Raw genomic sequence first — 14,167 nt, forward strand, 5'->3', positions numbered from 1 at the left:
CCCACCTTTGCGCCCGCTCCCTACACATTAGGGGCAATTATTTACAAGAGGCCAATTAACCCACAAACTCGCACGTCTTTGGGATGTGGAAGGACATCGGAGAAAACGCACGCGGTCACAGGGATAACGTGCAAACTCCATACACACAGCACCCATAGTCAGGAGGGGTTCGGGGACCAATTTTTACTTGCTAACAGTGTTTCGATATCCACTGAGGTATCATGCTATATTAAAAGCTGTACTACATTAAAATGAAGAAGGGTTTCGGCCCGAAATGTTGCCTATCTCCTTCGCTCCATAGATGCTGCTGCACCTGCTGAGTTTCTCCAGCATTTTTGTGTACCCACATGAAGATCAGTTGTGAGCCCGAGGTCAGGATCGAACCTGGGACTCTGGCGCTGCGATGCTGGTTGGTGCCCGGCGATCCAAGCCCATTAACATTATCTGACACACACTGGGGACAATTTTACATTTGTATACCAAGCCGATTAACCTACAAACCTGTACGTCTTTGGAGTGCGGGAGGAAACCGAGGATGGCGGAGGAAACCCACGCAGGTCACGGGGAGAACGTACAAACTCCGTACAGACAGCGCCCGTGGTCGGGATCGAACCCGGGTCTCTGGCGCTGTGAGGCAGCAACTCTAACGCTACGCCACCGTGCCGCCCGATCCAACTTACCCCACCGATGGGACAGGTGCTGTCAGGATTGTCGCACGATTCGCCAGTGTTGATACAGTGGGGGCCCTGGGTGTTTGAGGAGACGTCGCCCAGGTTGGAAGAAGCAAAAGCTGCCACAAAAGGTCCCTGCGAATGTAAACACCAAAACAAGTTCAGATTTAGTTTAGTTTATTGTCACGCGTACCGAGGTACAGTGAAAAGCTTTTTGTTGCGTGCTAACCAGTCAGCAGGAAGACAATACACGATTACAATTGAAGATAGACACAAAAAGCTGGACTAACTCAGCTAGCAGGCAGCATCTCTGGAGAGAAGGAATGGGTGACATTTCGGAAAATTTCAGACAGAAGAAGGGTCTCGACCTGAAATGTCACCCATTCCCTTTCTCCGGAGATGCTGCCTGTCCCACTGAGTTACTCCAGCTTCTTGCGTCCATCTTCGGTTTAAACCAGCATCTGCAGTTCCTTCCTTCATCATGATTATATTTAATCCATTACTGTGTATAGGTACATGATAAGGGAATAACGTTTAGTGCAAGGTAAAGTCCGCAAAGTCCGATCAAGGATAGTCCGATGGTCAGCAAAGAGGTAGATAGTAGTTCAGCACCGCTCTCTGGTTGTGGTGGGATGATTCAGTTGCCTGATATGAGCTGGGAAGAAACTGTCCCTGAATTTGGTGGGAGGCGTTTTCACACTTCTATACCTTTCGCCTGATGGGAGAGGGGAGAAGAGGGAGTGGCCAGGGTGCGACTCGTCCTTGATTATGCTGCTGGCCTTGCCGAGGCAGCGTGAGGTGTAAATGGAGTCAATAGAAAGGAGGTACACAAAATTGCTGGGGAAACTCAGCGGGTGCAGCAGCATCTATGGAGCGAAGGAAATAGGCGACGTTTCGGGCCGAAACCCTTCTTCAGACCCGAAACGTCGCCTATTTCCTTCGCTCCATAGATGCTGCTGCACCCGCTGAGTTTCCCCAGCAATTTTGTGTACCTTCGATATTCCAGCATCTGCAGTTCCCTTTTGAACTCAATAGAAAGGAGGTTGGTTTGTGTGATGGTCTGGGCTGCGTCCACAATTCACTGCAATTTCTTGCCATCCTGGATGGAGCCGTTCCCAAACCGCGCCGTGATGCATCCCGATAAAACGCTTTCTGTGGTGCATCTGTAGAAGTTGGTGAGAGTTGTAGGGGACAAGCCACTGGCTGAAATAATTAACCGGCTGTTTCCGACTGAACATTGCAGATCAAATTGTTCAGGTCCCCAAAGAGAAATGAAAATAAAAATCAGTAATGGAGGACATAATTTATATTCAACTCACTGAATTATTCATTGGCTTACATTAAAATCATGTACATAATTTATGCTACGCCTGTTAATATTTTACAGTATGGAGGAAGGGATAATTAAATTTGCATATCATATTAAGGCTGGAGTTGAAGCAAAGGACTATGTCAGAGTCTGCGGCAATCTTTGTGACAGGGATCGAGAAGTAGGATCAATGTGAGTCAGTTGCAAATGTTATTTTGCTGCAATTTAACTCCAGTGTGACCTGTGAAGCCAATTAACCACCATCCTGTGTGTTTACTGGTCCCTCCTCTCCCCCTTCTCACAGTCTATAGACTTTAGGTTTTAGAGATGCAGCTCAGAAACAGGCCCTTCGGCCCACTGAGGCCGTGCCGACCAGCGATCACCCCGTACACTAGCTCTATCCTACACACTCGGGACGAGTTACAATTTGCAGAAGCCAATTAACCGACAAACCTGTACGTCTTTGAAGTGTGGGAGGAAACCGGAGCACCCGGGGAAAACGCCCACGCGGTCACAGGGAGAACGTACAGATTGCGTACAGGGAGGACCGGTGGTCGGGATCGAACCCGGGACTCTGGCGTTGTGACGCAGAAACTCTGCCGCTGCGCCACCGTGCCGCGACAGGTCGTCCAGATCTGTTGGGGATGATAATGGGGCCTGTCCCACTCGGAGATTTTTTTCGGCGACTGCCGGCATCATCGAATGACGTATCAGGGTCGCCAAAAGATTTTGAACATTTCAAATTCCAGCGGCGACGAAAAAATGTTGCAACAAAAAATGTTGACCTGATACGTCAGTCGACGATGCCGACAGTCGCCGAAAAAAATCGCCAAGTGGGACAGGCCCTTTCTTCACACAGTGGTGGTCCTGCCTTGGTAGGTGGGCCTAGATTTTATGCTGAAATCTCAGGAGTAGGACTTGATCCCAAAACCTCCAGAGTCAAGGCTGTGACCTCCGAGCTACAGCTGATAGTGCCTCTCTCTCTCTCTCTCCCCTTCTCTCTAACTCTCTCTCTCGCTCTGTGGTATTCAGACCAGAAGACAACTTCCAATGTAAAAGCAAGGAACCGCAGAAGCTGGTTTCCAAAAGCAGACAGAAAATGCTGGAGTGACAAAATAGGTGGCACAATGGCGGAGTTGGTCGAGCTGTTGCCTCACAGTGTCAGTGACACAAATTTCATGAAGGATTTCAGTCTGAAATCTAAAGCAGGGTTCCAACCCGAAATGTCACCTGGTAACTGGAAGTAAAGAGGCGGGTCAGGCAGCGTCACTGGACGACACAGACAGCTGACGTTTTGGGTCGGGACCCTTCTTCAGACCGCACTGCAAACCTTCACCAAGCCAGTTTTAAGCAACTGTGCAGCCTGTCTATTAGCATTCATGATTCCATCTCGTAAGGCTGTGGTTCAGGCTTCAGCTCAAGCACATAATCCAGGGGAAGTGCTTCAGTGCATGAACAGGAATGTGCAGCATAGATATGAGTTCAGTTAACTTTAGTTCATCATCTCGTGTGCCGAGTTACAGTGAAAGGCTTTTTGTTGCGTGCGAACCAGTCCCGACTACGGGCGCTGTCTGTACGGAGTTTGTACGTTCTCCCCGTGACCGCATGGGTCTTCTCTGAGATCTTCGGTTTCCTCCCACACTCCAAATACGTACAGGTTTTGTTGGTTAACTGGCTTGGTATAAGTGTAAATTGTCCCTAGTGTATGTAGGGCAGCGTTAATGTGCGGGGATCGCTGGTCGGCGCGGACTCGGTGGGCCGAAGGGCCTGTTTCTGATCTGTATCTTTAAACGGAACTAAAGAAGACAATACATGATTGCAATTGATCCATTTACAGTGTATAGATACAACCTCTTGTTGCATTGACTTCTTCCCTGTGAGATTAGCTCCGATAAATGTATATTAAAATAATCTTGCTGGAATTCAAAGAGCAATTGAATCTTGTGATGTGTGGAATGGAACTGCAGACGCTGGTTTATACAGAACATAGACACAAAGTGCTGGAGTAACTCAATAGGTCAGGCGGCATCTCTCTGGTGGAAAAGGATGGGTGACGTGAAGGAGGGTCCCAACCCGAAACATCAACCATCCTTTTTCTCCTGACCCGCTGAATCACTCTGGCACTCTGTGTGAATCTCGTGAAGCCTGGGCAACAATTCCTCCCACAACCAGCACTTTCACATTTGAAGAAGGATCCCGACCTGAAACGTCGCCTATCTGTCTTCTCCAGGGACGCTGCCTGGCCCGCTGAGTCACTCCAGCACTTTGTGTCTTTTTTAACTTCCAATGGAAAGTTTCCCCTCTGGCAAAATGTTAAGCGGATTGACGCTCTCTTGGAATACTGACCTTCCCGGGTAAAAAGCCTGTATTCTTCTCCTGCTCAAAGAGGTATGAAGCATATCCCATGTTGTCACTGCTCACCAGATGGTTAGTGTTGTTCATGCTGACTGGGTGAACAGCAAACCAGCTACAAGTCAGAAAACAGAAAGAGGTAATGATCAAAATCGTTAATGACTCTTCATTGCTACCTTGAAGTCTTAGTTTAGTTTAGAGATACAGCTTGGGTACAGGTCCTTAGACCCACCGAGTCCGCGCCGACCAGCGATCCCCGCACACTACCATTATCCTACACACACTGGGGACAATTTACATTCAAACCGAGCCAATTAACCTACGGACCTGCACGTCTTTGGAGTGTGGGAGGAAACCGAAGATCTCGGAGAAAACCCACACAAGTCACGGGGAGAGTGCACAGTCAAGCGCCCGCAGTCAGGATCAAACCCGGGTCCCTGGCGCTGTGAGGCAGCAACTCTACCGCTGCGCCACCGTGTCCAAAATTCCAACTGAGTTTTGAAAGGTAAAAATGCATCATTAGTCTGGTCTCTTCCAGATATTTTCCCAAAGTCTGAGGACGGCACAGTGGCGCATCTGGTAGTGCTGTTTCTTTACAGAGACCCAGGTTCGATCGGGTTGTCAGCTGCCCGAGCGAAAGATGAAGGAATCCAGTACCTGAGTGTCCCGATGCCGTGCCCATCCAGATCCACCATTTTGAGAAGGACTAATTCTTGGTCTGTATTTGATTTGTACCTAAATGAACAACAGTGTTAAAATATGCAACAACAGCAACGTTTCAATTCGCTGTCAGGCGGCCAGTAATTAAAAAAAGAACATTTCATTCCGAATCTTTCTCTGGCGATAAACATGACAAAAGGTTTTTTTACCATCCATCTTATGATCTGCTAGTCATTGCCAGTTCATTCGTACGAACATTGAATCTCAAAGCAGTTGATTACCACTACTTTGAGTCAAACTACTTTGCAACCCAGTGGGTAGATACAAAAAGCTGGAGTAACTCAGCGGGACAGGCAGCATCTTTGGAGAGCAGGAATGTTTGACGTTTCGGGTCGAGACCCTTCTTCAGACTGGTCAGACAACCCTTTGGCATGAATATTGATTTCTCTAACTTCAAACAACCCTTGCATCCCCTCTCTCTCCATCCCTCCCCCACCCAAGATGTACCAGCTTCAAAGTCAGCTTGTAGAGTCTCGTTGTCTGTATTTCGTTTTCACCTAGACCACACCTAGCAATGGCCTGTTTCCTTTATCATCGCTACTTGTTTGCATATCTGTCATTCATTTGGTCTATGGAGGAAGGAACTGCAGATTCTGGTTAACCCAAAGATAGACACAAAAAGCTGGAGTAACTCAGCGGGACAGGCAGCACCTCTGGAAAGAAGGAATGGGTGACATTTCGGGTCGAGACCCTTCTTCAGACTGATGTCAGGGGAGACTGAGATACATAGATAAGGAAGTGTGAGGTGTGAAAACAGGACAATGGGAATGGAGATCAAGGAACATGTAGAATAGATCATAGTTGACTGGGAGAAGGTAACAACAAAGCAAACTGAGATAAAATGTAGTCGGAGGCAATAAGACTGGTTGGAGAACTGGGAAGGGGGAGGGAGGGATGGAGAGAGAGGGAAAGTAAGGGCAACTTGACATTAGAGAAGTTGATATTCATACCGCTGGGGTGTAAGCTGCCCAAGCAAAATATGAGGTGCTGTTCAATACCCCTGTCCCCCGACTCTCAGTCTAAAGAAGAGTCTCGTCCCGAAACGTCATATATTCCTTTTCTCCAGAGATGCTGTCTGACCCGCTGAGTTATTCCAGCTTTTTATGTCTTTTCTCATAATTAATGCTCCACTCCTTAAATTAAAGTTAATGCTCCACTCCTTAAATTAAAGTTACTGTAAGGATGCCTTAATGCCAGAGAAAAGAAAAACATACCAAAGTGAGCTTGGAACGCACTAGCTAAAAAAAGTATTTCCGTGACATTGAAGCAATGGCTAAGAAAAAACACCTATGCCTTTATTCCTCAGAAGGCTTAGGAAGTTCGGCATGTCCCCAACGACTCTCACCAACTTCAACAGATGCGCCGCAGAAAGCTCTTTATCGGGATGCATCCCAGCACGGTTTGGGAACAAGCTCCATCCCAGACCGCAATAAATTACAGGGAATGTGGACGCAGCCCAGACCATCACGTAAGCCAACCTCCCTTCCGTTGACTCCGCAAGGCCAGCAGCGTAATCAATGACCATCCTCACCCCGGTGACTCCCTCTTCTCCCCTCGCCCATCAGGCAGGAGGTACAGACGTGTGAAAACGCACACCGCCAGATTCAGGGACAGCTTCTTCCCAAATGGTTACCACGCAACAAAAGCTTTTCACTGTACCTCGCTACACGTGACAATAAACTCAACTCAACTGAACTAAATGCCAGCAATTCTAAGCCAGTGGTGTCCCCCAGTTAGCAATTATGCAAAAAGACAACACCCAGCCAATGATGGTTAGGGGCGGCACGGTGGCTAAACTGGTGGATCTGCTGCTTCACAGCGCCAGAGACCCTGGTTCGATCCTGACCTCGGCTGCTGTCTGTGTGGAGTTTGCACGTTCTCCCTGTGACCGCGTGGGTTTCCTCCAGTTTTCTCCCACATTCCAAAGACGTGCGGGTTTGTAGGTGAATTGGCCTCGGCACATTGACCCTTGTAAAGTGTGTAGGGAGTGGATGAGAAAGAGGAATAACATGGTACTGGTGTGAATCGATGGTCAGCATGGAATTGGTGGGCCGAAGGGCCTGTTTCCATGCCGTATCACTATATGCTAAACATTAAGATTGGGAAATCTTACACAGATTTCATTAACTTTTGAGTACTGGTAAGATATTGATATCGTTGTGCAAAATATATATCAACTCACTAGATGGAGCCAGAATAACACTGAACATTGTGAGAGATATCTCTCTCAGAGACAAACAAATACTGAAAGTAGAAAGTAAACTCATTCTATGTATTATGATGGAGGCTTAAATATTTTTAGTTTTCGAGATACAGCATGGAAACTGGCTATTCGGCCGACTAAGTCCGCACCGACCAGCGATCACACGTTCACTAGTTCTATCCTACACGCTAGGAACAATCTACAGAAGGCAATTAACCTACAAACCCGCATTTCTTTGGGATGTGGGAGAAACCGGAGCACCCAGGAGAAAACCCACGCGGTCACAGGGAGAATGACCAAACTCCACACAGACAGCGCCCGTAGTCAGGATCGAACCCGGGTGTCTGACGCTGCAAGGCAACAGCTCTCCCGCTGCGCCACCGTGCCGCTACGATATATGTGGGGCTATGAGTTTTAGTTTTGGAGATACAGTGCGGAAAGTCCACGCCAACCAGCGGTCCCAGGACATTAACACCACTCTACACACACTGGGGCCAATTCACATTTCTACCAAGCCAATTCACCTAAAAACCTGTACATCTTTGGAGTGTGGGAGGAAATCGAAGATCTTGGATGAAATCCACACAGGCACTCACGTAAGGACATTCTTAAAATATCTCCTCTACAGTATTCACAGAAACATAGAAAATAGGTGCAGGAGTAGGCCATTCGGCCCTTCGAGCCTGCACCGCCATTCAATATGATCATGGCTGATCATCCAACTCAGTATCCTGTACCTGCCTTCTCTCCATACCCCCTGATCCCTTTAGCCACAAGGGCCACATCTCTCTTAAATATAGCCAATGAACTGGCCTCAACTACCTTCTGTGGCAGAGAATTCCAGAGATTCAAAGCGCGGTGGTTGTATGGAATGAGCTGCCAGAGGAGGTGGTGGAGGCAGGGACTATCGCAATGTTTAAGAAACAATTAGACAGATACATGGATAGGACAGGTTTGGAGGGATATGGGCCAAACGCAGGCAGGTGGGACTAGTGTAGCTGGGACAAGTTAGGCTGAAGGACCTGGTTGTGAAGTTTGGAGGAAATGGGAGGAGTCAAATGTAAAGTTATTGAGGGTGAGGACCAACTCCGCTAAGTGGAGGAGAGTGTCAGTGGCTGGGTATAGGTTGCTCCTCTGGTCGAGGAAGAACCGGAGGGCTCTGAGGCCATCCTGGTGGGGGATGGAGGTGTAGAGTGACCGGACATCCATGGTGAAGATGAGGGGGTGAGGGCCCAGAGAGTGGAATGCGTGGAGGCGGCGGAGAGTGTCTGAGGTGTCTAGAACATAGGTGGGGAGGGATTTGACCAAGGGGGATAGGATGGAGTCAAGGTATGTGGAGATGAGTTCGGTGGGGCACGAACACGCAGAGACAATTGGTCTGCCGACACGGGAACCCTCACCCGGCCCGGACACGGAAAGGATTGACAGATTGATAGCTCTTTCTCGATTCTGTGGGTGGTGGTGCATGGCCGTTCTTAGTTGGTGGAGCGATTTGTCTGGTTAATTCCGATAACGAACGAGACTCCCACATGCTAAATAGTTACGCGACCCCCGAGTGCCTATTTCCTTCGCTCCATAGATGCTGCTGCACCCGCTGAGTTTCCCCAGCAATTTTGTGTACCTTAGGCTGAAGGACCTGTTTCCACGCTGTATGACTCTATAAAATTGAATTGCATGTATGCTGAGGTGCATTATCCTCAAATACCTGTGGACATTATTTTAAAGGGTGCACGTATAAACTATGGTGAAGCTGATTCCTTGGCCGTATGCTTCCGATCCCATTTAGTACCTGGCTCGTTCTTCTTTCGGGTTCTGCAGGTAAGAGTATGGACTCCTGTTTATGTTGCTGCCTTCGACTTCACCCTTGTTCACAAGTATCTTTCCCGGCTTCATGTTCTTGTGAGCGATATCAATGCTCTGTTGAGAGAGGAACGCCCAGACATAAAGCAACTCTACATTGTGAAAGTAAAATAACGCCCATGTCTTGGTTTAAATTAGGAGGGACTTCTGGTATTAAGGCCCAACAGCAGTGAAAGACAGGCAATACATTTCCAAGTCAGGATGGCATGAGACTTGGAGACAAATGTGCAAATGCTAGTGGTTCTATGCATCTACTGCCATCTTCTAGGCATATTGCAAGTTTGGAAGGTGTTATAGAAACATAGAAACATAGAAAATAGGTGCAGGAGTAGGCCATTCGGCCCTACGAGACAGCACCGCCATTCAATATGATCATGGCTGATCATCCAAAATCAGTACCCCTTTCCTGCTTTCTTCCACATAATAGACATGGTTTAAACGATAGACATTTGAGGAAACATAGAAACATAGAAAATAGGTGCAGGAGTAGGCCATTCGGCCCTTCGAGCCTGCACTGCCATTCAATATGATCATGAAAGTGTCCAGAGCACCTGGGAAAGGAAGATTGTTTCTTGCAATGAGTTAATTGCAATTAAAACACAAAGTACTTGTGCTATAACACCAGGATCAGTGCTCAACCAAACGCAAAGCGCTATCTAAATTGATTATACCAACTTATGAAACCTAACTCCATATGCAATAATCAGCTGCCTACATGTCAACAAGCATATTAACCCAAAAAGTAGACAAAAATGCTGGAGAAACTCAGCGGGTGAGGCAGCATCCATGGAGCGAAGGAAATAGGCAACGTTTCGGGCCGAATCCCAGAAGGGACTCACGCGGTCAAAGGGAGAACGTGCAAACGTACAGACTGCACCCGTAGTCAGGATCGAACAAGGGCTCTCTGCCGCTGGTGAGGCAGCATCTATGGAGCGAAGGAAATAGGCAACATTTCGGGCCGAATCCCGGAAGGGATTCTGCCCGAAACGTTGCCTATTTCCTTCGCTCCATAGATGCTGCCTCACCCGCTGAGTTTCTCTAGCATTTTTGCCTACCTTCGATTTTCCCGCATCTGCAGTTCCTTCTTAAACATTAACAAAAAGTGTTATATTGTCATATGTCCCTGAAACAGATCAATGAAAATCTGTGCAGGTATCTAAACACAGTACTCAATAATATTATAAACCAATTTAGAAAGTTCAATAAATATAAGGGAACAATATAGCACAAAAACACAACAAAGCCCAAAGTTCCATGTGCAACTCAAGCGGTTCAAACCGAAGATAGACACAAAATGCTGGAGGAACTCAGTGGGACAGGCAGCATCTCTGGAGAGAAGGAATGGGTGACGTTTCGGGTCGAGACCCTTCTTCAGTCTGAGGAAGGGTCTCGACCCGAAAAGTCACCCATACCTTCTCTCCAGAGATGCTGCCTGTCCCGTTGAGTTACTCCAGTATTTTGCGCCTATCTTCGGTTTAAACCAGCATCTGCAGTTCCTTCCTACACCAGCAGTTCATAGTTCTGATTTAGTTGGAGTCCCTGGTGTTCAATAGCCTAATGGTTGTTGGGAAGAAGCTGCTCCTGAACCGAGACGTCATAGTTTTCAGGCTCCTACACTTTCCTCCCGACGGCAGGAGTGAAATGAGAGCGTGGCCAGAGTGGTGTTGGTCCTTGATGATGCTGGCTGCCTTTTTGAGGCAGCGCCTCTTATAGATCCCTATGATGCTGGGGAGGTCAGTACCCATGATGGACTGGACAGTGTTCACCACTTTTTGTAATCTCCTTCCATTGAGAGGAAATATAGATGTGTAGTTTAGTTTAACATAGAGATACAGCATAAAAGCAAGCCCTTCCGCCCACTGAGTCCGCACCGACCAGCAATCACCTTCACACTGGGGACAATTCACAGAGGCCAATTAACCTACAAACCTGCACGTCTTTGGAGAGTGGGAGGAAACCGGAGCACCTGGAGAAAACCCACGCGGTCACAGGGAGAACGTGCAAACGTACAGACTGCCCCCGTAGTCACGATCGAACGAGGGGTCTCTGGCGCTGTGAGGCAGCAACTCTACCGCTGGGCCACCAGTGCCACCATTAATGAAGAGATATAAAGAAGCTGCCAATTATTACCTCAGAGAAAATAAAAACTGCATTTGGAAAATAAGTTCTTCATATATAATTTCATCAGAACTAATTTTAAAACTTTTTATGGTGACAAAAATAATGGCAATTTTATTCAGTTTTACCTCATTTGTAATGAGAATAGGGATTAGCACGGAAAAAAAGTCGTTACATAACAAGTCGTTTCCATTTACCGTGAAGCTAAATGAGAGCTATACATTCTTCCATTATCCACGAAGATTCTTTTTTCCCAATTTACTCCCATCATTTTTCTGAGTGGTAATAGCGATGGATGATTAGGGAAAGATTCTATTAAAGATATACCAGGCTGCATTCTTTTTTATGGATTTCTGATATTTGAAATGCTATTGTCTCAAGTATAAAAGCTAGAGGTTTGATCCCTGGCCATTAGTGCTAAATGCAAAATATTGCAGGTTCAGCATTTTGTAGTCTGCCTTGGAGACTTATGCCACAGAGGTCAGTGACATAAATTTCACAGGCACAGCAGAGCACTTATCGGCAACTTGATGCACAGAGTCTCTTGCCCGGAGTAGGGGAATCGAGGACCAGAGGACGTAGGTTTAAGGTGAAGGAGAAAAGATTGAATAGGAATCTGAGGGGTAACTTTTTCCACACAAAGGGTGGTGGGTGTATGGAACAAGCTGCCAGAGGAAGGAGTTGAGGCAGGGACTATCCCAACATTTAAGAAACAGTTAGACAGGTACATGAATAGGATAGGTTTGGAGGGATATGGACCAAATGCTGGCAGGTGGGACCATTTTAGCTGGGACGTGTTTGCCAGTGTGGGCAAGTTGGGCTGAAGGGCCTGTTTCCACACTGTATCACTCTATACCGCATGTTTAATGTTAATGATAGAGGTTGAAATTCTAGGGAAGATAGGCTCAAAAAACTGGTGTAACTCAGCGGGTCAGACAGCATCTCTGGAGAAAAGGAATAGGTTGCGTTTCGGGTCTATTCCTATTCCTTTTCCCCAGAGATGCTGTCTGACCTGCTGAGTTTTTGTGTCTATCCTCGGTTTAAAGCAGCAGCTGCAGTTCCTTCCTACATATATTGAATTTCTAGAGGAGTGATTTAAAAAGTGAAAAGCTGCTACACTCATTAATTGCAGAGCTATCTAAAAGAGGACATAGACCCCAAGGAACTGCAGATGTTGGTCCACCTATAAAAGGCGCAGAGTGCTGGAATAACTCAGCGGGCCAGGCAGCATCTCGGGAGAAAAGGAAGAGGTGAACATTTGGGTCAAGACTCTTCATCATAGTTAGAGACAAGGATAGGTGGATGTGGAGAGGATGTTTCCACTGGTGGGAGAGTCTAGGACTAGAGGTCATAGCCTCAGTATTAAAGGATGTTCTTTTAGGAGGGAGATGAGGAGAAATTTCTTTAGTCGGAGGGTGGTGAATCTGTGGAATTCTTTGCCACAGAAGGCTGTGGAGGCCAAGTCAGTTGATATTTTTAAGGCAGAGATAAATAGATTCTTGATTAGTACGGGTGTCAGCGGTTATGGGAAGAAGGCAGGAGAATGGGGTTAGGAGGGAGAGATTGAATGGCGGAGTAGACTTGATGGGCCAAATGGCCTAATTCCACTCCTATCCCTTATGACCTAGGGAGGGGAAACTAGGTATGGTAAGGTACAGAACAATCAGAACTGCATCGATGACTCTGGAATGGTGGAGCCCACAACGGTCCATTGTTGGTTGGGGACGAGGTGGCGATCTAAACGGGGGACGGAGACACAAGGAACTGCAGATGTTGGTCCTCCAAAAATGTGCTAGAGTAACTCACCGGGTCATGTAGCATCCCCGGAGAACATCTATAGACGACCATTGTGGTCAGGACCATTTCAAACACCCGCCCTCCCCTTTCCCTCCTTCATCTCCCTCCCCTGAGGTGCTGACATTGCACCTATCTCTCCCCTCCCGACCTGGGTTCGATCCTGACTACGGTTGCCATCTGTATGGGTTTTGTACTTTCTCCCTGTGACCTGCGTGGGTTTTCTCCGGGTGCTCCGCTTTCCTCCCACATTCCAAAGGTGTGCAAGGCATTTAGGTTAATTCTTTCTTCGGTGAATATTGTAAATTGTCCCTAGCGTGCAGGAAAGTGCTCGTGTGCAGGGCGATCGCGAGTCAGCGCGGACTCGATGGAAATGTGGAAACTCCACAAAGACAGCACGAGGTCGTGATTGAACGCCGGTCTCCAGCACTGTGAGGCAGCAGCTGTACCAGCCGTGCTACTGTGCCGTCAAATGCAGTATTTGGGGTAAAAAATGCCGACTCGTTAAAATGGTTTTCTGCGAAGTTGAAAAATATGTATATTTTCAAACATTTCTGGTGGCCCCCAGAATCTTTCAATTTCTGGTAAGGACTGGAGATACAAATCTCCTTGAGCCTAGGTGTTAAGTCACTGAGTTTACTTCCCCTCTGCTCTTCCCTCATATTCGAACAAATAGTATGTGGAACATGTTTAAAATGTACAGAATATTGAAAGGTTTGGATAGAGTGGATGTGGAGAGAATGTTTCTACCAGTGGGGGAGTCTAGGACTAGAGGTCACAGTCTCAGAATGAACGGGACGTTCTTTCAGGATGGAGATGTGATGAAAGAACGGATCGACTGGGCTTATATTCACTGGAATTTAGAAGGATGAGAGGGTATCTTATCGAAACATATTAAAATTCTTAAGGGATTGGACAGGCTAGATGCAAGAAAGATGTTTTCGATGTTGGGGGAGTCCAGAACCAGGGGTCACAGTCTTAGAATAAAGGGGAGGTCATTTAGGACTGAGATGAGGAAAAACTTTTTCACCCAGAGATTTGTGAATCTGTGGAATTCTCTGCCACAGAAGGCAGTGGAGGCCAATTCACTGGATGTATTCAAGAGAGAATTAGATTTAGCTCTTAGGGCTAAAGGAATCA

At 47.2% G+C, this 14,167-nt stretch overlaps 1 protein-coding gene across 1 annotated transcript in view; it reads right to left on the bottom strand.

Annotated features, from left to right (window-relative positions):
• Nucleotides 1–14,167, bottom strand: part of LOC116981352 (putative neutral ceramidase C) — a 61,965-nt gene that overhangs the window by 33,038 nt on the left and 14,760 nt on the right. Inside the window, exons 5-8 of the mRNA XM_033034362.1 lie at nt 9,045–9,172; nt 4,990–5,067; nt 4,327–4,447; nt 681–806 (exon numbers count right to left, since the gene is read on the bottom strand). Of these exons, the coding sequence (XP_032890253.1) occupies nt 681–806; nt 4,327–4,447; nt 4,990–5,067; nt 9,045–9,172 (453 nt within the window). The remainder of the gene's footprint in view (nt 1–680; nt 807–4,326; nt 4,448–4,989; nt 5,068–9,044; nt 9,173–14,167) is intronic.

Source organism: Amblyraja radiata, chromosome 15, assembly GCF_010909765.2.
Source record: "Amblyraja radiata isolate CabotCenter1 chromosome 15, sAmbRad1.1.pri, whole genome shotgun sequence".
NCBI lineage: Eukaryota > Metazoa > Chordata > Chondrichthyes > Rajiformes > Rajidae > Amblyraja > Amblyraja radiata.